Here is a 24663-nt window from a genome sequence, read left to right as displayed (position 1 = left end):
CCAAGTCTTATTGGCAGTTGAACAGTCAGAAAGCAAAGATGAAGGATTTCTAAGATGGGCACAGAATGATCACAATGGGGTGTGTAATTCAAGAAGGGCAACTACTGAAAGCTTAAATAAGCTTGGAACAATCTCCTTGATACAACATCTATTACTTTGACAGCCAATACTGACATCCCAGTAGCAACCTGCCCACCTGGTGCCCCAATCTGGGTTTCTAGTACCAATAAAGTGCTACCTGCAGAAATGACTGATTCTAAGACTAGAGTAGGAAATACACATGATACTCCTGGACCATCTTATAGTGTCAGAAAGTTAGAATGTGCTAAAAAACAAATAAAAAACAGAATGAAACAAAAATTCCACAATAACCCAAGTGTATCAGAGGAACACAGGAACCAACTGTGAAAGAGCTCCCAACAGGTGTTCCTGGGGGGCTCAGTTGGTTGAGTGTCCGACTCTTGGTTTCAGCTCAGGTCACGATCTCGAGGTTGTGACATCGAGCCCTGGCACAGGCTCCGAGCTCAGTGCAGAGTCTGCTTCAGATTCTTTCCCTCTCCCTCTGCCCCTCTCCCCTGTGCCCATTAACTCCCTCTCTCTCTCTCTCTCTTAAATAAATAATCAGAAAGAAAGAAAGAACTCCCAAAGGCCAATGCCAGAATAATTAGAGCAACAAAATAACAGTAATATTGGATTTTAACCCACAGACTAAATAAATATACGTGAGTCCATACTTATATAAATAAATTATTGAATAAATAGGGAGAATAGATCAATATTCTCATGTAGAAGAATTCCAAATAATATATGTAGCTCTTTCACACATAAGGAGATAGAAGATAACTTCTCATTCTTTAAGCGTGAGCTGTGCGCAGTGACTTTCTTCCCAAGAGCGAAGTTTGGAAAGAAAGGAGAAAAAAGAGTAACTTAATAGTGGAAAATTTGAAGACCACTACCTCAAACCAGGTGATCACAGTCAACATCAATAGTGACAAGTTATATTGATAGCATTTACACTTGATTTGATGTGATAAGAACAGCATCTGACCACTGTGGATTTCCTCCCCAAAACCCATAAGCCAGTCTAATCACAAGAAAAACATCAGAGAACTCCCAGCTGAGGGACATCCTACCAAGTCCCTGACCAACTCTCCTCAAAACTGTCAATTAAAAATAAGAAAAGTCTGAAAAACTGTCACAACCAAGCCTAAGGAGACATGACAACCAAATGCAGTGTGGTACCTGGGTGAGATCCTGAGACAGAAAAAGAACATTAGGGGGAAACTGGGGAAATCTTCATAAATTATAGACCTTAGTTAATATTAATGTATCAATATTGGCTCATGAATTATAATAAATGTAATTAATATGTTTATGTAAGATGTTAATAGGGGAAACTATGGGGCATACAAGAACTCTCCATAGAATCTTCAAAATGATTCTCTAAATCTAAAACTTCTTAAGATGAAAAGGCTATTTTAAAAAACAATAAACATTCTCATTTGAATTTGCTATATGCTTGCAAAAGTGAGATTGACCTTAGGCAGAGACAAACATAGGAAAGTTGTATGAAATGTCAAATTGACCACCTGCATTCTTGCTGCAGAACACAATTAGTCTAAGCTTGGTATCCATATCTCAAGCACCATTCGCTAACAGGCCTGTTGTTACCAGTTATCAGACTCCTCTCTCCATTCCACATCCCCATCCCACACACCGGCCCTTCCCAAGTTAATCTAATAAGCAAATCTATGGTAACAGAAAAAGTAAAAGAATAATTGTCAGTACACATAGCAACATGGCAACTGTGATCATCCGGAGGCAAGACACTCTCCTCCCTTATTGACTCTCATAGTGGGGTTGTCAGACAAGAGAGGGGAGGGGTTGGTTCAGCACCAGATGCATATCAGGCGATGCTTGGTGTCTGTTCCCTTATATATAGCTGTGCACCTAAAGTAGTCCGCCTTTCTGGAAAGGCAATGGGAAGTCAGTCACTAAATTTCCCATAATACAGAGGACCAGCCAGTAAGAACTCCTAGAAATAGCCATGAAAAAGACCAAATGACATTAGTCTTCAGGAGACAGTGTCATAGACCTTTCCTATTTCATAGACTTGAGTCTACCTGGGAGTTCACTGCTGGGTGTGTGCTTTCTATTAAGTTCTTCTGTGAAATCATGTCATTTTCTACTTCCTCTATAAGGCCTATGACAAAAACAGCCTCATGGATGAGCATCGTATTAATACACTAGGGAGAAACGGTATTCAAAGCACTCTATGAAATACCAGGGCTGAGTTACAGCGGCTTTTGTGCAGCAGGCATACCTCATCCATTTCATCTCTAGCTAGTTATTCCAGTAGCTGCCTCTTAAAAAATCATTTAAATCAAACCACACTTCCCTTTACAGACAGACGAAATCACTTGCAGCTAATCCATCTCCTACTTTATTGCCCATAGAAATGAAGAACAGGTTGCACAAGCTCGGTGGCTGGGAGACAGCAGTCATCCGTTTCCGTATAGTATACAAGTTTGATCGTGTTTGCCTAATTATCCCATTAACCTGTACCTAAAGATCCAATTATTCCAGCTGTGGGTGATTGAATAAAGGGCAATTGCAACAGATACCAGGCAGGGGACATGTGCATTCCTCATCTGTAAAGTTTGTAATTGCTGGTTCAGTCTTTCACCAAGAAATTCCTAGGGCAGCACAGATGACTAAAGTGTTTTCAAAGTGCAGTTTCTAAACTGGCAAATATTCATTTAAATTCTAAATGTTTATTATGAATCAAAGAACTCCTCCTTCTTAAGTTCACATTTGTGCTATTCCCAACACTTTCCGCAAAGGATTTTTAAAAATCAAGCCTACAGAACCAAATTCTGCTTAAGCATTGTTTCTCCAACTCGGGTAGCTGTCATCAGATAAATGGAGGTCTCTAATTCAAGATAGGCTGCATGAACCAATGATCTAGGCTTTCTTTGGGTGTGATTAAATGTGTGCAAATTATTTATTAAAGTGTCATTTTCCTATAAAAACAAGTCTATATTAAATAGCTAGCATAAACATTGAGTTATGGTTTCTGATCTCAAAGGACCCTCAATGCTGGCCACAAATCCTTACATTTTTTTCCAGTTAGGTCCCCCACAGAAACTCACCAGCTTTTTGTTCCGTCATCTTAAATATCAAATCCCACCATCTCTACAGTAAGTCTGAGCAGGTGAGCTTATCCAACCTCATAGTGAAATAGATACCATCATCCAAAGGCCACAACATGGCCTTCAACCACACCCAATGTCTCCTCCTTGCACCTTTCATCAAACACCAATTCATTACCTAAATCTCAATCTCTCTTATCCTCCAAGAGACCTCATCACGCCATTGATTATCTTCTCATTCCTATATCTTCTGCCACTACTTCTCCCACTCTATCAGCTTCTTCCCATTGACATTTATATCTGCTCAAGACATTGCTATCTTTAAAAAGAATTGTTCAGCTGACATTCTCCCCCCGCCCCCCCCCCCCAGCAATCTCATTGTCACTCTCTTCGTTTTTACAGCCCTACTTCCTACATGGGCACACCTCCTCATGCTGGATCCACTCTAACGGAGTTCTGCTTATGCAGCTCCACCAAAATGGATCTTGTCGAGGTCACCAGTTGATCTCCATGTTGATAAATCAATAGTCAGTTGTTAATATTGATTTTGCCTCTATTGATCATTACCTTTCTCTCCTCTTTTCTTGGCTTATGTGACTCTTCATTTTTATTCCTCCTTCTTTTCTGTCTCCTCTTGTCATTGACCTCTTCTTCCCAGATATCCACATGGTACATTCCCTCACTTTCTTAAGGTTATTATGCAAATTTTACCTACCCAATAAAAGGTTCCTTTCATCACCTTATTTAAAATTGCAAATTTCCTACAGAAAATAACAAGTGTTGATGATGATGTGGAGCAATTGGAACACTTATACACTATTTGTGGGAAAGTAAAATGGTATATAGCCACTATGAAAAACAGTATGGAGCTTTCTCAAAAAATAAAAACAGAATTACCATAAGATGCACTCCCGGGCATACTGAAAGCAGGGACTAAAACAGATATTTGTACACCCACATTCACAGCAGCACTGTTTACAATAGCCAAAAGGTGGGAAACACCTCGAATGTGCATTGATGGATGAACAAACAAAACATGATGTATTCATACAATGGAATATTATTCAGTCTTATAAGTAAGGACATTTTGACACAGGCTACAACAACCTAGAGGATATTATGCTAAAATAAGCCAGTCACAAAAAGATAAATGCTGTAGGATTCTACTTATATCAGGCATCTAGAGTAGTCAACTTTATAGAGACAAAAAGTAGAATGGTGATTATCAAGGGTCAGGGGAGAGAAGAACAGGGAGTTGTTGCTTAATGGATATAAAGTTTGCAGTTTTTCAAGATGAAATGTGTTCTGGAAATTGGTTGCACAACAGCATGAATGTACTTGACACCATTGAACTACATACTTAAAAATGGTCAAGATGGTAAGCTTTATATTATGTATATTTTGCAATGACTAAAAATTTTAAAATTACAGATTTCCCTTTCCTGCTCTTTTTTTCCCTATAGCATTTATTACCAACTAATATGTATTTTACTTGTATATTTTATTGTCTGTCTCTCCTCACTAGAATGAGGGCAGGGATTTTCATACGTTTGGTATACTGATGTATCTCCATTGCCTGAAACAGTGTCTTGCATATATTAGGTGTTCAAGTATTTTTTGAATTTCGAATGATTTCATAAATTTTGTTGGAGTTTTTTCTGTGCTTTCCCTAAATATCAGTTCAATTCTGTCATATGTCCTCTCAACATCTCAATCTGTTTGATCTCAATGGGAGATCTCATTCATTTTAATTACTAACCACAAGTTCATACCTCTAAAAAATGTATTTAGATTTCTACAATTTAGATTTCTCTTTTGGGATTTGTACCGTTATGTCTACTAAATACCTACATTTGGCCGATGTCCCACTCACCTCAAAGTCAATAGCTCTAAACTAGAGCACATCTTCTCCCTCAAATCATTTCCCCTTTCTGTGTTCCTTTGCAACAAATTTACTCAGTTTCCAAGACAGCAACCTGACATTCATCATTGACTCCTCATTCTTTCCTATTTTCCACATAAAATCATATGAAAGCCTATAATTTATACCTCTAATTATTAATTGAGTTTGATCATTTTAGTCGTTTCAAGTTTTGAGCTACTGCTGGTAAGGCTGCTATGAAATTCTTATGCATTTTTTTTTTGATGAAGAAACAAATGAATTTTTGAGGATATATAAATAAGACCAGAATTTCTTTGTCATTAGATATCTATATATTTGGTTTTAGTAGCCAACATGTTTGTACCAAATTACACTCCCTCCAGCACTATATGGGAATTCCAATTGGTCTATATCATTTCAACATTTGGTATCATCAGTCTTTTTAATTTTTGCTATTCTGGCAGGCACATAATAGTATCACTTTGTGGTTTTATTTGTACTTTCCCGAATAACTAATAATATCAAGCAACTTTTGATATGTCTGGGGACTGTTTGTATATGTGGACATTTTGTAAAGTGCTTGTTCAAATTTTGCCCCCCTTTTTTTTTTACAGAGTGTGACCTATATTTTCCTTAATGATTTACAGAAGTTTTTAAATATTCTAGATGCAAATTCTTTATGCACTATATGAATACTAATATAGTCTCCCATTCTATTGTTGCTTTTTCATTCTTAGTGATGGATTTAATGAACAAGGGTTCTTAATTCTAGTGTAATCTATTTATCAATTTTTTCTTTTCTTGTCAGATTTTTTGTGTACTGTTAAATAAAATTTTGATTATCCTAAAATTTGAAGATATTCTTCTGTTTTATCATCTAGAACCTTTATGTCTTCTGTTTCCATATACATCTACAATCTACCTAGAATTGATTTTTTATATGGTGTGAGGAAGGGGTAAAGTTTATTTTTTCCATATAAATAACCAATTGTCCCCCTTTTTTCTAGGATTTATCTTCAGATTATGTTGACTTCCATTTTTTTCTAACTTTATACAAATATCAAACTGTCATACTAGCTTTATAATAAATTTGACAACTAGCAGTATAATTCTTTCAAATACGTTGTATTTATTTAAAATTATTTTGGTTATTCTTGGTTCTTTGAAATTCTGAATAAACGTTAGAATCTGCTTATAAATTTCTGTAAGCGTTTGCTTGGATTTTGCTTGTGGTTGCATTAAGTCTATAGATCAATGTGTGGAAATTTGACATACTTCAATATTGAGTCTCCTAATCCACGAGTATGGTATGTTCCTTGATTTATTTAGGTTTTTAAAAATATATATCAATAATGTTTTATAGTTTCCTGTGTAGAATTTTGAACACCTTTCAATAGATTTATTCCTTGTATTTGACATATCTTTGTTATCATCAAATATTATTTAATTTTATTTTTAATTTTTTAGACTATAAAAATGCTTTGGTTTTACATTGCTAAATTTACATTTTTCATTCTAATAGGTTATCTGTAGATTTTTTTCAGGTGATTTTCTACAATTATGTTTTCTATGAATAACATAGAAATAAGCCTTAAATTTTTTTTTCTCGACTTACTGTACTGATACTTATAGTAAAATGTTGACTAGAAGTTTTGGTATCAAGCATCCTTGCTTCTAATTTCAGAATAGTTTCCTTGAATGGAAAATCCTCACAGAAGATAAGATTGAGTGCCTCTCAAAGCATGTCCCCTCTTTCTAGGATATTAAAACCTCAAATCCTGGATATCTTGATAACTCTCTAGTGCCTTCATACGGATAATTGTTCTATTTTATCCAGCTTGCTTAGCTGTTCTTAGCAAGAAATTTGGCCAAACATAAGCTATTCCACAATTACTGGAAGCAAGAATACTTACTCCAAAAGAAACCATTCTTCATTTTGCCTTTCTGGACATTTTAAACACAGGCTAGAGAGAATTTTTCATTGAAAATGTATGACAATTGTTTCACACCATTTTAAATTTCAATTTAATTTATATCAATAAGTATACTGAATTTCTGTGAAGAAATTTTGCTGAGAATTGGTTCATAAGCTATCTAGAAATCTGCTCCCCATGTTCCATCCATGAACACAAAGCAGGCTTTATCTTTCTTCTCTTTTCTTTCTTTCTTTTTTCTTTCTTTTTTTTTTTTTTTTTTTTTTTTTTTTTTTTTGAGAGAGAGAGAGAAAGAGGGCACAGGGGTGAGGAGGGGCAGAGGGAGGGGGAGAGGGGCAGGGAGAGAGAGAATCTTAAGCAGGCTCCATGCCCAGTGTGGAGCCCAACATGGGGCTCAGTCTCACAATAAGCCAATCAAGAATCTGAAACTTAAGTGACTGTGCCATCCAGGTGCCCTATAGAGCAGGTTTTAAAGATTGCTATACATTTTTTACTGAATCTGATAGCAAGGAAGTACACATTCCATTTTTGTCATCACCAGTATTATAAAATGTTGACTGTCTTGGATAAGTTATACATCACAAATTGAAAATAAAACCACTATGGTTTTATTTTAAAAAAGAAAGAAAAAAGAAAATGCCACTACATTAAGCCTGAATCCTTTGTTATAATCAAAGCATCCTTCTGGTGCTCATTGATCTGCCACCTCATAAAGATATATAATACTACGAGAAGACTTTTAAAATGATTTTCTAGGGGAGAGGAGTTAAGATGGCGGAGGAGTAGGGGACCCCTTTTTCAGCCGGTCCCCTGAGTCGAGCTGGATAGGTACCACACCAGCCTAAATAACCACGGAATCAGCCTGAGACGCAGGATGATGCATCTGGATCTCTACAAATGAACATCTCCAGCGCGGAGTATTGAGGTACGAAGAGGGGAGCTGTAAACCGTGCACGGATATCGGAAGATAAACGGAAGGGGGAGGGAGCCGCCGCGTTTGGGCTCCGGGAAGCGGCAGCCACCTGCACGGGGGAGCGGGCGGACTCACAGAGGGCACCCGCGAGAGAGCGGACTGAGACCGGTGAGCCGTGAACGCGCGCGCCACCAGGCATCTCCCGGAACACCGGAATCCCGGTGTGCTCACAGGATCCAGACTGAGACTGGGAACTCCCGGAGCGCGCGCGGGGCGGCTGGCGGCTGGCGGGCCACCTGCACGGGGGAGCGGGCGGACTCGCGGTCGGCACCCGCGAAACAGCAGACTGAGACCCTAAACCGGGTGCGCGCGCCACCAGGCTTCTCCCGAAACTCCGGAATCGAGGTGTGCTCACCGGGCATAGACTGAGACCGGGAGACCCGGGAGCGCGCGGGGCGGCCGGTGGCTGGCGGCATTAGAAACACAAAGGACAGAGACGCGCCGGCCGGTGGCTGGCGGCATTAGAAACACAAAGGACAGAGACGCGCCGGCCCTGGAAGTGAGGGCAGGGACGCCGAGTTGGTGCGCACATCCCGGGACGCTGTAGGGTTGAGCAGCACCAACAGTAACAGAGTTAAAGTGGCCAGAACATCAGTGGAGAACGGGCCGCAATCCCTCTGTTCTGCGACAATGCAGCCTCTGCTGCTCTGACCCTCAGAAGAGGCATAGCCGGCCGCCAGGGAAAGCCGCCAGAGAACAAAAGCCTGGAAATACCGGCTCAGAGAGTGCCCATCCCCATCCTCCCTCGCAGGGGACACGGAGACTCTACCCAAACAGGGTTGCCTGAGTATCGGCGCGTCAGGCCCCTCCCCCAGAAGGCAGGCTGAAAAATCAAGAAGCCCACAACCGGAGGCGCCTGGGTGGCGCAGTCATTGAGCGCCTGTCTCCGGCTTAGGGCGTGATCCCAGCGTTCCGGAAAGGAGTCCCTCATCGGGCTCCTCCGCTGGGAGCCTGCTTCTTCCTCTCTCACTCCCCTGCTTCTGTTTCGTTCTTGCTGACTGTCTGTCTCCCTCTCTCAGATAAGTAAATAAATAAAATCTTTAAAGAAGAAGCCCACATCTCTAAGATCCCTATAAAACAAGGGGCACGGCCTGGGACCCAGTCAATAATTTTGGGCTCTGGACAACCCCGCAACCTCCCCTCATTAGAATGACAAGAAGGAGAAGCCCCCCCCCCCCCCAGCAAAGAAAAGACAGTGAGTCAGTGGCCTCTGCCACAGAAGTAACGGATATGGATGTAACCAAATTATCAGAAATGGAATTCAGAGTAACAATGGTCAAGATAATGAGTAGACTTGAAAAAAGTATTCAGGAAAATGTTACTGAGAATATAGAATCCCTAAGGGTGGAAATGAGAGCGAATTTGACAGAAATTAAAAATTCTATGAGCCAAATGCAGGCAAAACTAGAGGCTCTGACGGCCAGGGTCACCGAAGCGGAGGAAAGGGTTAGTGAATTGGAGGATGGGTTAATAGAGGAAAAAATAAAAATAGAAGATGGTCTTAAAAAAATCCACGCCCACGAATGTTGGCTACGGGAGATTACTGACTCAACGAAACGATCCAATGTTAGAATCATCGGCATCCCCGAGGGGGTGGAGAAAAACAGAGGTCTAGAAGAGATATTTGAACAAATTGTAGCTGAAAACTTCCCTAATCTAGCAAGGGAAACAAAAATTCGTGTCCAAGAGGCAGAGAGGACCCCTCCCAAACTCAACCATGACAGACCTACACCACGTCACGTCATAGTGCAATTCGCAAATATGAGATCCAAGGATACAGTATTGAAAGCGGCCAGGGCAAAGAAATTTCTCACGTACCAAGGCAAAGGCATCAGAATTACGTCAGACCTGTCTACACAGACCTGGAGTGAGAGAAAGGGTTGGGGGAGCATTTTTAAAGCTCTTTCAGAGAAAAACATGCAGCCAAGGATCCTTTATCCAGCAAGGCTGTCATTCAGAATTGATGGAGAAATAAAGACATTTCAGAATCGACAGTCACTAGCCAATTTCGTAACCACGAAACCAGCCCTACAGGAGGTATTACGGGGGGTTCTATAAAAGTAAAAAGGACCCAAGAGTGATACAAAACAGAAAGTCACAGCCAATACAAAGACTTTACTGACAACATGGCAGAATTAAAAGCATATCTCTCAGTACTCAGTCTTAACATTAATGGTTTAAATTCTTGCTTTAAACGCCACAGGGTTGCAGATTGGATAAAAAGAAATGACTCATCCATTTGCTGTCTACAAGAGACTCATTTCGAACCCAAAGATGCATTCAGACTGAGAGTAAGGGGATGGAGTACCATCTTTCACGCAAATGGACCTCAAAAGAAAGCTGGGGTAGCAATTCTCATATCAGATAAACTGGATTTTAAACTACAGACTATAGTTAGAGATGCAGAAGGGCACTATATTATTCTTAAAGGAAGTATTCAACAAGTGGATATGACAATTATAAATATATATGCCCCCAACAGGGGAGCAGCAAGATACACAAGCCAACTCTTAACCAGAATAAAGAGACATATAGATAAAAATACATTAATAGTAGGGGACCTCAACACTCCACTCTCAGAAATAGACAGAACACCCTGGCAAAAACTAAGCAAAGAATCAAAGGCTTTGAATGCCATACTCGACGAGTTGGACCTCTTAGATATATATAGAACACTACACCCCAGAACCAAAGAATACTCATTCTATTCTAATGCCCATGGAACATTTTCAAGAATAGACCATGTTCTGGGACACAAAACAGGTCTCAGCCGATACCAAAAGATTGAAATTATCCCCTGCATATTCTCAGACCACAACGCTCTGAAATTGGAACTCAACCACAAGGAAAAATTTGGAAGAAACTCAAACACTTGGAGACTAAGAACCATCCTGCTCAGGAATGACTCGATAAACCAGGAAATCAAAAATCAAATTAAACAATTTATGGAGACCAATGAGAATGAAAATACAACAGTCCAAAACCTATGGGATACTGCAAAGGCAGTCCTAAGGGGGAAATACATAGCCATCCAAGCCTCACTCAAAAGAATAGAAAAATCTAAAATGCAGTTTTTATATTCTCACCTCAAGAAGCTGGAACAGCAACAGAGGGACAGGCCTAATCCATGCACAAGGAAGCAGTTGACCAAAATTAAAGCTGAAATCAATCAAGCAGAAACCAGAAGTACAGTAGAGCAGATCAACAGGACTAGAAGCTGGTTCTTGGAGAGAATCAATAAAATTGACAAACCATTGGCAAGACTTATCCAAAAGAAAAGAGAAAGGACCCAGATTATTAAAATTATGAATGAAAAAGGAGAGGTCACGACGAACACCATTGAAATTGGAAGGATTATTAGAAATTTTTATCAACAGCTATATGCCAATAAACTAAGCAATCTGGAAGAGATGGAATCCTTCCTGGAAACCTATAAACTACCAAGATTGAAACAGGAAGAAATTGATTTCTTAAACAGGCCAATTAATTATGAAGAAATTGAGTCAGTGATAAACAACCTTCCAAATAACAAAACTCCAGGCCCGGACGGTTTTCCTGGGGAATTCTACCAAACATTCAAAGAAGAAATAATACCTATTCTCCTAAAGCTGTTTCAAAAAATAGAAACAGAAGGAAAGCTACCAAACTCATTCTATGAGGCCAATATTACCTTGATCCCCAAACCAGGCAAAGACCCCCTCAAAAAGGAGAATTACAGACCGATTTCCCTAATGAATATGGACGCCAAAATCCTCAACAAGATACTTGCTAATAGAATCCAACAGTTCATTAAAAGGATTATCCACCACGATCAAGTGGGATTCATACCTGGGATGCAAGCGTGGTTCAATATTCGCAAATCAATCAGCGTGATACATCATATCAACAAGAAAAGACTCAAGAACCATATGATCCTCTCAATCGATGCCGAAAAAGCATTTGACAAAATACAGCATCCTTTCCTGATTAAAACCCTTCAGAGTGTAGGAATAGAAGGTACATTTCTCAATCTCATAAAAGCCATCTATGAAAAGCCTACTGCAAATATTATTCTCAATGGGGAAAAGCTGGAAGCCTTTCCCTTAAGATCAGGAACACGACAAGGATGCCCACTCTCACCACTATTATTCAACATAGTACTAGAAGTCCTTGCAACAGCAATCAGACAAGAAAAAGGGATCAAAGGTATTCAAATCGGCAAAGAAGAAGTCAAAATGTCTCTCTTCGCAGACGACATGATACTCTATATGGAAAACCCAAAAGAAGCCACTCCCAAACTATTAGAAGTTATAGAGCAATTCAGTAACGTGGCGGGATACAAAATCAATGCTCAGAAATCAGTTGCATTTCTGTACACGAATAACGAGAACGAAGAAAGAGAAATTAGGGAATCCATCCCATTTACAATAGCACCAAAAACCATACGTTACCTTGGAATTAACTTAACCAGAGACGTAAAGGACCTTTATTCTAGAAACTATAAATCACTCTTAAAAGACATTGAGGAAGACATAAAAAGATGGAAAGATATTCCATGCTCATGGATCGGAAGAATTAACATAGTTAAAATGTCCATGCTACCCAGAGCAATCTACACTTTCAATGCTATCCCGATCAAAATACCAAGAACGTTTTTCAAAGAACTGGAACAAATAGTCCTTAAATTTGTATGGAACCAGAAAAGACCCCGAATCTCCAAGGAACTGTTGAAAAGGAAAAACAAAGCTGGGGGCATCACAATGCCGGATTTCGAGCTGTACTACAAAGCTGTGATCACAAAGACAGCATGGTACTGGCACAAAAACAGACACATAGACCAATGGAACAGAATAGAGAGCCCAGAAATGGACCCTCAGCTCTTTGGGCAACTAATATTTGATAAAGCAGGAAAAAACATCCGGTGGGAAAAAGACAGTCTCTTCAATAAATGGTGCTGGGAAAATTGGACAGCTACATGCAAAAGAATGAAACTTGACCACTATCTCACACCATACACAAAAATAAACTCCAAATGGATGAAAGACCTCGATGTGAGACAGGAATCCATCAAAATTCTAGAGGAGAACATAGGCAGCAACCTCTACGACATCGGCCAAAGCAACCTTTTTCATGATACATCCCCAAAGGCAAGAGAAACAAAAGATAAAATGAATTTATGGGACTTCATCAAGATTAAAAGTTTCTGCACAGCCAAGGAAACAGTCAGAAAAACTAAGAGGCAGCCCACGGAATGGGAGAAGATATTTGCAAATGACACTACAGATAAAGGACTGGTATCCAAGATCTACAAAGAACTTCTCAAACTCAATACACGAGAAACAAATAAACAAATCAAAAAATGGGCAGAAGATATGAACAGACACTTTTCCAATGAAGACATACAAATGGCTAACAGACACATGAAAAAATGTTCAAAATCATTAGCCATCAAGGAAATTCAAATCAAAACCACACTGAGATACCACCTTACGCCAGTTAGAATGGCAAAAATAGACAAGGCAAGAAACAACAAATGTTGGAGAGGATGTGGAGAAAGGGGATCCCTCCTACATTGTTGGTGGGAATGCAAGTTGGTACAGCCACTCTGGAAAACAGTGTGGAGGTCCCTTAAAAAGTTAAAAATTGAGCTACCCTATGATCCAGCCACTGCACTACTGGGTGTTTACCCCAAAGATACAGACGTAGTGAAGAGAAGGGCCATATGCACCCCAATGTTCATAGCAGCAATGTCCACAATAGCTAAATCGTGGAAGGAGCCGAGATGCCCTGCAACAGATGACTGGAATAAGAAGTTGTGGTCCATTTATACGATGGAATATTACTCAGCAATCAGAAAGAATGAGTTCTCAACATTTGCTACAACATGGACGGCACTGGAGGAGATAATGCTTAGTGAAATAAGTCAAGCAGAGAAAGACAACTATCATATGATTTCTCTCATCTATGGAACATAAGAACTAGAATGATCAGTAGGGGAAGAAAGGGATAAAGAAAGGGGGGGGTAATCAGAAGGGGGAATGAAACATGAGAGACTATGGACTATGAGAAACAAACTGAGGGCTACAGAGGGGAGGGGGGTGGGGGAATGGGATAGACTGGTGATGGGTAGTAAGGAGGGCACATATTGCATGGTGCACTGGGTGTTATACACAACTAATGAATCATCGAGCCTTACATCGAAAACCGGGGATGTACTGTATGGTGACTAACATAATATAATAAAAAATCATTATTAAAAAAATAAAATAAAATAAAATAAAATGGTCAATTTAAAAAAATAAAAATAAAAATAAATAAAATGATTTTCTAGGAATTGCCTGACTCCCTGTATGAAAGAATAATAGGAAGTGGTGTGCCCAGCCATAATATTACTAGATTTTGTTAATCTACTTCTCCAGAGAGCCCCAGTATCCACATATGCCATCTGAAAGTACGTGAACCTTATCCAGATCAATAGTCCATTTATGCACAGAAGATGGAGAGAATAAAATATGGTATCATATACTTTAAACTCAAAAGCAGTGTATATTCATATAACACTTGAGTTTATAAAGCAGCTTCACACATTATTATTGAATTGTTTTTTGACCATTACCCTATAAGATACATTTGACAATAATAATAAAAACTAACTTTGATTGAGTACAGCGTCCTTCTACTACAGTATGTGTTTTTATAATACTAGTTGCTCTTAGGCAATTTATAAGTACAGGAACAATATCATTATAACATTATACATGGTAGTATTTGTGTTGGTTCTAGTTTCTAGGTCATAAATAAGACCAGGAGTAGCAGAATTATAACTATAATCAGAAGGAACGGCACATAAACTAGAAAAGACAAAACAATTGCAAAAAAGAAGAAGAAAGTCAAAAGACTCATTTTACCACATTTCAAAACTTACTATAAAGCCATGGTAACCAAGATGTCATGGTATTGTTAAAGGCTAGGCAAATAGATCAGTGGAACAGAACACTGTGGCCAGAAAGAGACAAACACAAATACAGTGAAGTGATTTTGACAAAGAAGCAAAGGCAATTCAATGGAAAAAGTATAGTCTCTTCAACAAATAGTACTGAAACAATTAGGTGTCCATAGACGAAAACATTAACCTCAGCACATACCTGACACCTTATACAAAAATTAACTCAATATAAATCATAGACCTGATTGTAAAATGTAAAACCATAAAAATTCTTTTAAAAAGTATAGGAGAAAATCTGCATGACTTAGGATCTGGAGATGAATTTTTAATATAATATCATAAACCCAATCCTTAAACTTTTTTTTTTTAAATGATAAATTAGGGTGCCTGGGTAGCTCAGTCAGTTAAGAGTCTGCCTTCGGCTCAAATCATGATTCCAGAGTCCTGGGATCAAGCCCCACATCAGGCTCTCAGCTCAGCAGAGAGCCTGCCTCTCCCACTCCCTCTGCCTTCCACTCTGCCTGCTTGTGCTCTCTCTCTCTCTATCTGGCAAAGAAATAAATAAAATCTTTTAAAAATTATAAATTAGATTTTATTAATATTTAAAACTTTAAAAGACACTGTTAAGAGAATGAAAAGGCAAGCTACAGAATGGGAGAAATATTTGCAAATCACTACCTTATATATAACTTGTATCCCAAATATATAAATAATTTCTAAATACAAGAATAAGAAAACAAACAGCACAATTAAAAACAGGCAAAAGATTTAAACAGACACTTCACCAAAATTTGGCAAATACATGGGCACATAAGCATTTGAGAGATTCTCACCATCATTTGTCATTAGGAAACTGAAAGTTAAAAATCACAATAAGATACCAATCTACATATATTAGAATAGCTAAAATACTTTTTAAAAACCTAACAATATCACATTCTGAGGATACAGAGCAACAAGGACTCTCATCACTGCTGGTGAGAAGGCAAAATAGTCATTTTGGAAGAGAGTTTAGCAGTTTATTATAAAGTGAAACATAGATTTACCGTTCGATCCAGTAATTGTGCTCCTAGGTATTTATTCAAGTGAAATAGAAGCTGTGTTCACACAAAAACCTGTATGTGATGTTCTCTGCAGCTTTATTCATAATTACCCACAACTGGAAGCAATCAAGATGTCCTTCAACTGATGAATACATAAACAAGCTGTTACATCAATACAATAGGATACTATTCAATAATAAAAAGCTATTGATTCACACGACATAGGTGGCTCTGAAATACATTTTGCTAAGTAAGAAATTCAGATCCAAAAAGCTACATATTATCTGACTACATCTGAAAAAAGCAAAACTATAAGGATGGAAAACATATCAGTGATTTTCAGAGCTTAGGGAAATAGGAAAGGCCAGCTTAAAAGGGAGGCAGAAGGAAATTTTTATGGTAATGGAACCGTTCTCTATGGTCCTGGAGTGGTGGACAAAACCGATTCACCAAAACCTATGGAAACATACATCACAAAGAGTGAACATTAAACATGCACATTAAAACAAAATCAAACAGGATGTCAGGGGGGTCCCAGGATGGAATGCAGAGTATGACAAATGGATCTGTGTCACAAATGTATAAATAACTTTATTGGTTGGGTGGTGGGGGAAAAAAGAGCTGACCTCAGAGAGGGAAGTTACTGATCATCAAGGGGTAAGAGGGGATGAGAATGAACCATGAATTAGAGTCAGAGACATAAACTCATGTTTAGTTTACTATACATATAGATAATAGATACAGAGATAATTAGGGATATAATATACATCCAGAATTTCATAACTCTGATAAAAGGGCCTAGAAGGAGTGACACCCCAGTAGCAATGAGCACACCCAGTACCCAAATCTTGGTTTCTATGTCCTATTCTCCAATGACAGGAACCAGAACTTCTTAGATGAATGATTTATTGCAGGACTGTAACAGGAATATTAAAGCTGAGCCCAGAGATCTTTGAGGGCCATAAAGGAAGTGATCAAACAAAAAAAGGGGGGGGGGCATGTCAAGGGACACAGAAGCCAACCTAAAAGTGCCCCCAATGGCCAAAGCTGAAAGAATTTGAGCAAAGAAATAAATTACGCAACATGGTATTATAACTCAAAAGATAAATACAGGTGAATCCATACTGACATAAATAAATAACTGAATAAATAACTATGGGGGTAAAGACCTAAATTTTCCTTATAAAAGGATTCCAAACAATATATGGAATGAAGCTTAACTCCCCCCTCCTCCTGACTGTGGGGTAGAATTAGTGGCTCGCTTCCAAAGAAGAGAGTAGGTCAAGTTACAGTGGAGAAACCTACAAACACCAGCTTGTCACCTGGGTAACATGCTCCCCCTGCCCCCCCCCCCCAAGCATGTGATGAGAAGAGTTCCTCACCTTGTGGTATCTTTCCCCTAAACCTATAACCACTGTCTAGGCATGACAAAAGCAGCAGCAAACTCAACTGAGGACATTCTGCAAAATACCTGACCAGTTCCTCTTAAAAATTTCAAATTGGTGAAAAACAGAAAGACTATGAAATTGTCACAGGCCAGAAGAGGCTAAAGACACATGAAGACTAAATGCAGAAATCCGAATAAAGTATAAAGTTCAGTCAGTTATAATGTACTAACCTCGGCATCTTGATTATGACAAGCATATCATGGTAATGTAAAATATTAACATTAGGGGAAACTGGGTAATGGGTTTTAGAATTTTTATTATCTCTGACTTTACTGTAAATCAAAAATTACTCCAAAAGAAAAAGGTTATTTTAAAATATCCTAGATGTAGTTAAAAAAATAGGAAACTTGGGGCACCTGGGTGGCGCAGCTGTTAAGCGTCTGCCTTCGGCTCAGGGCGTGATCCCAGCGTTATGGGATCGAGCCCCACATCAGGCTCCTCTGCTGGGAGCCTGCTTCTTCCTCTCCCACTCCCCCTGCTTGTGTTCCCTCTCTCTCGCTGGCTGTCTGTCTCTGTCAAATAAATAAATAAAATCTTTTTAAAAAAATAACAAAAAAAAATAGGAAACTAAAAAATTCAACTGGACAGAAATGTTTTTAATGATTTGATGTTAATTGAGTATAATTTGGGATTTGCCTTGCCATGTAAATTTTTTTAATTTTGAAAACATGAGTCTTCCCCTTAAATGCACGAAATCATGTTGGTGTATTATATTGGGGTTTACACTGATGATCAAATATGTGGAACTTGAAAAACTAAATAAATAAATAAAAACTTGAGAAAATAATACTTTTCATTTTATATTTGCTCTGAATTTTATCTTTGATGAAAATGCAATTTTGGGGGACTTAAAATGCATTTAGCTTATTACTCTGGATAGAAGACATTATATAAAACTCTTGATTAACTAGGCAAACAAAATATTTCTGGGGGGAAGAAAATGGTCAGTGCCAGGGCTTACAACTTCCCGCTTCTCTGCCTGAGATCTTTCTCTAGGACCATGGAACCTTGCTCGGTCAGTGCACAGAAAAGCCCAGAGCATGAGGAATTCGATAGTCTCAGAGACAATCAGCAACTAAAGAGGGTCAACATCAGTGAATAAAGTCCCCCAGCTTTCCTGTCTCACTGTGCACAATTCTTTGTTGTGGACCGCACTAATGAGGGGCACTAATGAAAATGCATTCAGGTTAATCAGCTACTATTAGAAAGGAGAAATAATTTCAGAAATGCTTCAGAGGAAAATAAACTAATCAACCTCCAAACGTGCTTTCGGCACAGAAAACTAATTTCCTGTAATTGTACTACATATTAAAGAGAAATAACTTTATCATGATCGTGTACACAGGCAAAAGTGGGTGGGGGTGTTTTTTGCTTTGCTTTGCTTCGTTTTGTTTTTTAGTGAAAGATATGCCTCCAGGGGGACTGAGGTCCAGCTGTCCAGGGTGGTAGGCTGTTCTCAGTTACCTACTTTTTGGCTTTTTTCCCCTCTCCTGTCTCAATTTCCTAGCTCTCTCCCTGTGCTTCCTGGGATAACCACCTAAACAGGTTACCTACCCCGAAGTCCTTTCTTCAAGATTTGCTTTTGTGGGGAAATATCATTGCACAAGCGAGAGAACACTCAGATATGTGAAATAATAAAGTTCAGCCAATTCTGCTCTGTTGCCCATTTCTAATTGTCCTAAAGCCCATTAACAGCTTTATTTGTAATTCTGATGATGCATTTTTCAAGGTAGGAAAATAGAACATATTCTATTTAGTGAATCTGTTAGCTACATATGTAACTTTTAAAATATTTAGACATATAATGGGTAGGCCTTCTACTCCAAGCTCCAAAATGTATGAGACAGAACTGTCACCTGGGAACACTAAGTCACGTTTAGGGTTCTGACTACTGAGCCTCTTTACCTGTCCACAGGTGAGGATGCATCACGGGCCCTTTCAAAATTATAGACTGGAGTTTGATAAAGCATGTTTAGCAGTAGTTCTCATCAGAAGAATAAAACTAGGAGTCTTAGTCTGGTCGTCAAAAGAGGGAAGTAATCTGCTGTACCACTCTCCTAGGAACCAACAGCAGTTGGGTCAGCATCCTCTGTCTCATAGCAAAGAAACTTCTGGAGAATCCCATGTCTCTCCCTAGCAGCAGTGCCCTATATCTATCAGGAAAAATGTGCTCGGTATTTCTTTTGAGGAGGTAATGAAGTCCTGGTTTGCTGGCTAGTGTTTCACTAATAACATACCCCCTTCAAGCTATATCTCTTTAAAAGAAAAAAATGGCATTCTACTCTAAGAGTTTTCTAGGGACACCTAAGTGGCTCCGTCAGATCAGTGTCTGCCTTTGGCTCAGGTCATGATCCTGGGATCCTGGAATCGAGTCCCGCGTCAGGCTCCTTGCTTAGCAGGGAGCCTGCTTCTCCCTCTGCCTGCCACTCCCCCTGCATGTGCTCTGTCTGTCTCTCTCTCTCTCTCTCTCTCTCTGAGAAATAAATAAAATTTTTTAAAAAAAGAAAGAGCTTCCTGTCTACAACCATTTCATTCATTCATTCAATCATACAATATAGACTCATAAATTCTTGCATTATTTCTATTTTACTCAATGGGTGAGAGTCTATTACATTACTGATTTTGGTGCTCTAATTATGCAAGGCTTAGCCAGTGGAGCTCCTTCAGGCCAGCTCTAGTGTCATTTTGACATGTTCCCATCTTTCTCAAGAAACACCATGCTTTCTTGTTCCATGAGACAGCCCAAGTTTATCTTGCAGTCTCCCACCCCCAGTCCTGGATTCAGCCATTCTTCAAGAATCCAGGCTCCTTGTAGTGGAAACTAGTATTCAGAGCTAATTAATAAAGATGGAATCATGGAATTAGAAAATCATGATTTGGCAACTACTGTAGTAACAACTGCTTCAGACAAGAATCATCAGTGGATGCTAAAACCACTGGTGAAAGTCCGATGAGGGACAGAATATTTACATAGCTTTAAATTATCCCCCCACAAAATACTTATTAATGACAGAGAAAAAATAGTAACTTTAAAGTAACACTAATAGGGGCCCCTGAGTGGTGCAATTGGTTAAGTGTCCGACTCTTGATTTTGGCTCAGGTCATGATCTCATGGGTTGCGGGGTTGAGCTCCCACCCCCATCCCTCCCCACACCCTCTCCCTACCACCCATCACCCCTTTATTTTAAAAAAACAAAGTAACCCTAATAATAACAGAAGAAACCTGTTAGACACCATCTTAATGAAACAATAAAAAGTTACCATCGTCCAGTCATGGTTCAAAAATGACCTCTTGAGCCTCCTGATACAATATGCTGAGAACACAGTCTCACTTTTGTGACAATGTTGCAAAAATACATAATCTAAGTCTAATAATGAGGAAACATTACACAAACACAAATTCAAAGACATTCTACAAAATTACTGGTCTGTACTCTGAAAATATACCAAGGTTATGAAAAGCAAAGAGAAATCAATGAATAAAGCAGACAAGACAGAGTATGTAATGCAACTCATGATTGAATCCTGGCCACAATTTTTTTCCCCATAAAAGGCATAAATGAAACAATGGCTAAAATTTGAGTAAAGTCTAGATAATATATATTATCAATGTGTTATGATTTTCACAGTGTACTGTGGCTATGTAAGAACACATGATTCTTTTTTATTTTTTTTAAAGATTTTATTTTTTATTTGACACAGAAAGAGAGTGAAAGAGCACAAATAGGAAAAGCAGCAGAGGGAGAGGGAGAAATGCAAGGTTTGATTCCAAGATCCTGGGATCATGACCTGAGCCGCAGGTAGACTCTTAACCAACTGAGCCACCCAGGCACCCCCCTCTTTTTTATTTTATTTTTTTTTAAGATTAACATGATTCTTTCTTAACTAATATACACTAAGATGTTTGGTGATAAAGGGCATCACATCTGCAACTTACTCTGAAATCATTCAAAAAATAGTATATATGTTTGTGTTTATATCTGTGTACACACATAGAAGAATAGGAGCAGAAAGAGGAAGAGAGACAAGATAACAAAGGAGATGTGATAAAATGTCAACAATTGGGATATCTTAGTGAGGGATATATGGGAGTGTTTTGTGCTGTTTGCAACTGGTCTATAAGTTTGAAATTACTTCAAAATAAAAAATTACAAATATAACACAAAAATAAACTCAAAATGGATTAAAGACCTAAATGTGAGACCTGAAACCATAAAAATCCTAGAAGAAAACACAGGCAGTAATGTCTCTAACATGGGCTGTAGCAACATTTTTATAGATATATCTTCTAAAACGTAGGAAATAAGAGCAAAGATAAACTATTGAGACTATATCAAAATAAAAAGTTTCTTCCCAGCAAAGGAAACAATCAACAAAACTAAACAACAACCTATGGAAGAGGAGAAGATATTTGCAAATGATGTATCCAATAAGAGGTTAATACTTAAAATATATAAAGAACTTATACAATTCAACACCCAAAAAGAAAATAATCCAATTTAAAATGGGCAGAAGACATGAACAGCCATTTCTCCAAAGAAGACATCCAGATGGCCAACAGACACGTGAGGAGATGTTCAACATCACTCATCATCAGGGAAATGCAAATCAAAACCAGAATGAGATATCACCTCACACCTGTCAGGATGGCTAAAGTCAAAACACAAGAAATAATAAGTGTTGGTGAGGATGTGGAGGAAAAGGAAGCCTCTTGCACTGTTGATGGGAGTGCAAACCAGCACATCCACTCTGGAAAACATTATGGAGGTTCCTCAAAAAGGTAATAATAGAACTACTCTACAATCTGGTAATCACACCCCTGAATACCAAAAAAATACAAAAACACTAATTCAAAGGGATGCATGCACCCCTATGTTTATAGCAGCATTATTTACAATAGCCAACTTATGGAAGCAGGTCAAGTGTCCATCGACAGATGAATGGATAAAGATGTGATATGTATACATATACACAATGGAATAGTACTCAGCCATAAAAAAGAATGAAATCTTGCCATTTGCAACAACATGGATGGAGCCAGAGAGTATTATGCCAAGCAAATTAAGTGAGTCAGAGAAAGACAATACCATGTGATTTCACTCATGTGGAATTTAAGAAAAACAAGCAAAGGGAAAAAGAGAGAGCGAGAAACCAAAAACAGGCTCATAACTATAGAGAACAAATTGATGGTTATGAGAGTGGAGTTGGGTAGCGGGATGGATGACATAGATGATGGGGATGAAGGAGGGCACTTGTCATGATGAGCACTGTGTGGTGTACGTAAGTGTTGAATCACTGTACTGTACCCCCGGAACTAATATAACACTGTATGTTAGCTATACTGGAATTAAAATAAAATTAACTTGTAAACAAGTAAGAAAGATACAATAATACAGGTGGTGCCAAGACTGTAGTCTGTGTCACGAATCTCCAGGCCTGAGGAACTAGCCTAATACAAAGTCTCTGAGAATGAGCACTGTTAATTCAAATATCTCACTGGGCAGGTCTTTCATAAAGACCACTATGAGGGAAATAAGCCTACAGTTGGGCAGCATGGGCAGTACCCTTTCTACCACACTCAACAAAGTGGGAGAGATGGCACTTGTATTCATGCACCAAAGCACATGATAAATTTAACACATTTCCCATTAAACCACCCTCCTTGCTTGAAACTGAGTTTCAAGATTTTCAGGTTCCTAATCCTATAGCATTTGAATGTATCTGAATGACATTTTCATGTGAAAATAAAATACCAACTTCTTGAATCATTTTTAAAGGGTGAATTGGGGAACAATAATTTATCATTTCAGCCCATAAAGTATTTTTATTCACATAATATAAGCAATTTTCTCAGCCCTAATAACTTTGTGGGCATCTGATAAATTCTGGGGATACGTAGCAGATATCCCTCTCAGAATTTATGCAGGGACCAAGACAGAGCCCTGATAAGTACTCATTCGAGTTAATCAACTATTGTTAGAAAGGAAAGTAATTTCAGAAATGCATCAGAAGGAAGTAAATGGAGCAACCTCTAAACATGCTTTTGGCATAGAAATTTAATTTCCTGTATTCAAGTGGAACAGCTTCTTTGGGCAAAGAAAGCAATTTTTTTTTTTTTTAGTTGAACATGTTCCTTGTTTCTAAAAATATCAGTGGTCAGGGTCATCAGATTGAGCCCCATGCCAGCCTCGTGTTCAGTGGGGAGTCTGCTTGAGACTCTCTCTCTTTCTCCCCCTCTGCCCTTCCCTGCTCATACTCTCCCTCTTCCCCCCAAAAAAACTATATATATATATATATATATCTCACTGGTGTATGTGTGTACCTATATCATATATCAGTGATATCTCCTACAATCATGATTAAAAATTTCAGGGCGCCTGGGTAGCGCAGTCGTTAAAGCGTCTGCCTTTGGCTCAGGGCGTGATCCCGGCATTATGAGATCGAGCCCCACATCAGGCTCCTCCGCTATGAGCCTGCTTCTTCCTCTCCCACTCCCCCTGCTGTGTTCCCTCTCTCGCTGGCTGTCTCTCTGTCACATAAATAAATAAAATCTTAAAAAAAAAATTTTTCATAGAGGTGAGACAGTCACTCAAAGACTCAAAGCCTAGGTAGATTCGCACTGCCTTTCCAGGTGGGACAGGGAAGGAATCAGAACACTTCTGCCATTTTGTTCTATTTCCACTTTTATTCACTTTGATGTTAGACATAGGATTTCGGGTCATAAGCATGCTGGTTTCTTCACCAACTATTTTCTGAGAAAAGAAGGCAGCTCTGAAATTTCCAGGCTTGTGGGAAGCATCAATAAATCAGATGGCAAAGGCAATGCATTTAAAATGCTCATTAACTCTCCCTTTCTCCCCCATCGTGGCGTGTGCAGTTGACTGTTCCCCACCGTGTCTTCTCACAAGACTTTCAGGACCAAGTCATTCTTGGCCAAGAAACAAAAGCAGAATCATCCCGTTCCCCATTGGATTCAGATGAAAACTGGTAATAAAATCACATGCAGCTCCAAGAGGGGACATTGGAGAACCAACCTGGGTCTATGAGGGATCACAGAGAAGATGGCACCCATGTTTACACTGCATGATGGTCATGTGCTCATATCACTCTGTAAAGATCACTACTATCTAAACAATAGATGCGTTTTATCGGAAAACTGATTTTTCTGTTACTATGCTTCTGTACCAGTAGATTGGTTCAGTAATAAATATGTTTTACAGTGTTATATACTTTCTACAACTTGTAAAGGCTCAAAAGATTTTAGATTAGCATATAGGCAGGAATCACAAAATTTAAGGTCAAGGGA

At 38.8% G+C, this 24663-nt stretch overlaps 1 protein-coding gene across 1 annotated transcript in view; it reads left to right on the top strand.

The window, feature by feature from the left end:
- The window catches only part of LOC125283559 (60S ribosomal protein L39-like), a 74697-nt gene extending 50294 nt beyond the window's left edge, over window positions 1–24403 (top strand). Inside the window, exon 2 of the mRNA XM_048225588.1 lies at window positions 24240–24403. Within this exon, the coding sequence (XP_048081545.1) occupies window positions 24240–24403 (164 nt within the window). The remainder of the gene's footprint in view (window positions 1–24239) is intronic.
- The last annotated feature ends 260 nt before the right edge of the window (window positions 24404–24663 follow it).

Source organism: Ursus arctos, unplaced genomic scaffold, assembly GCF_023065955.2.
Source record: "Ursus arctos isolate Adak ecotype North America unplaced genomic scaffold, UrsArc2.0 scaffold_31, whole genome shotgun sequence".
Taxonomy (NCBI): domain Eukaryota; kingdom Metazoa; phylum Chordata; class Mammalia; order Carnivora; family Ursidae; genus Ursus; species Ursus arctos.
The sequence above is the reverse complement of the archived record's forward strand: the minus strand, read 5'-3'. Positions and strand labels throughout refer to the sequence as shown.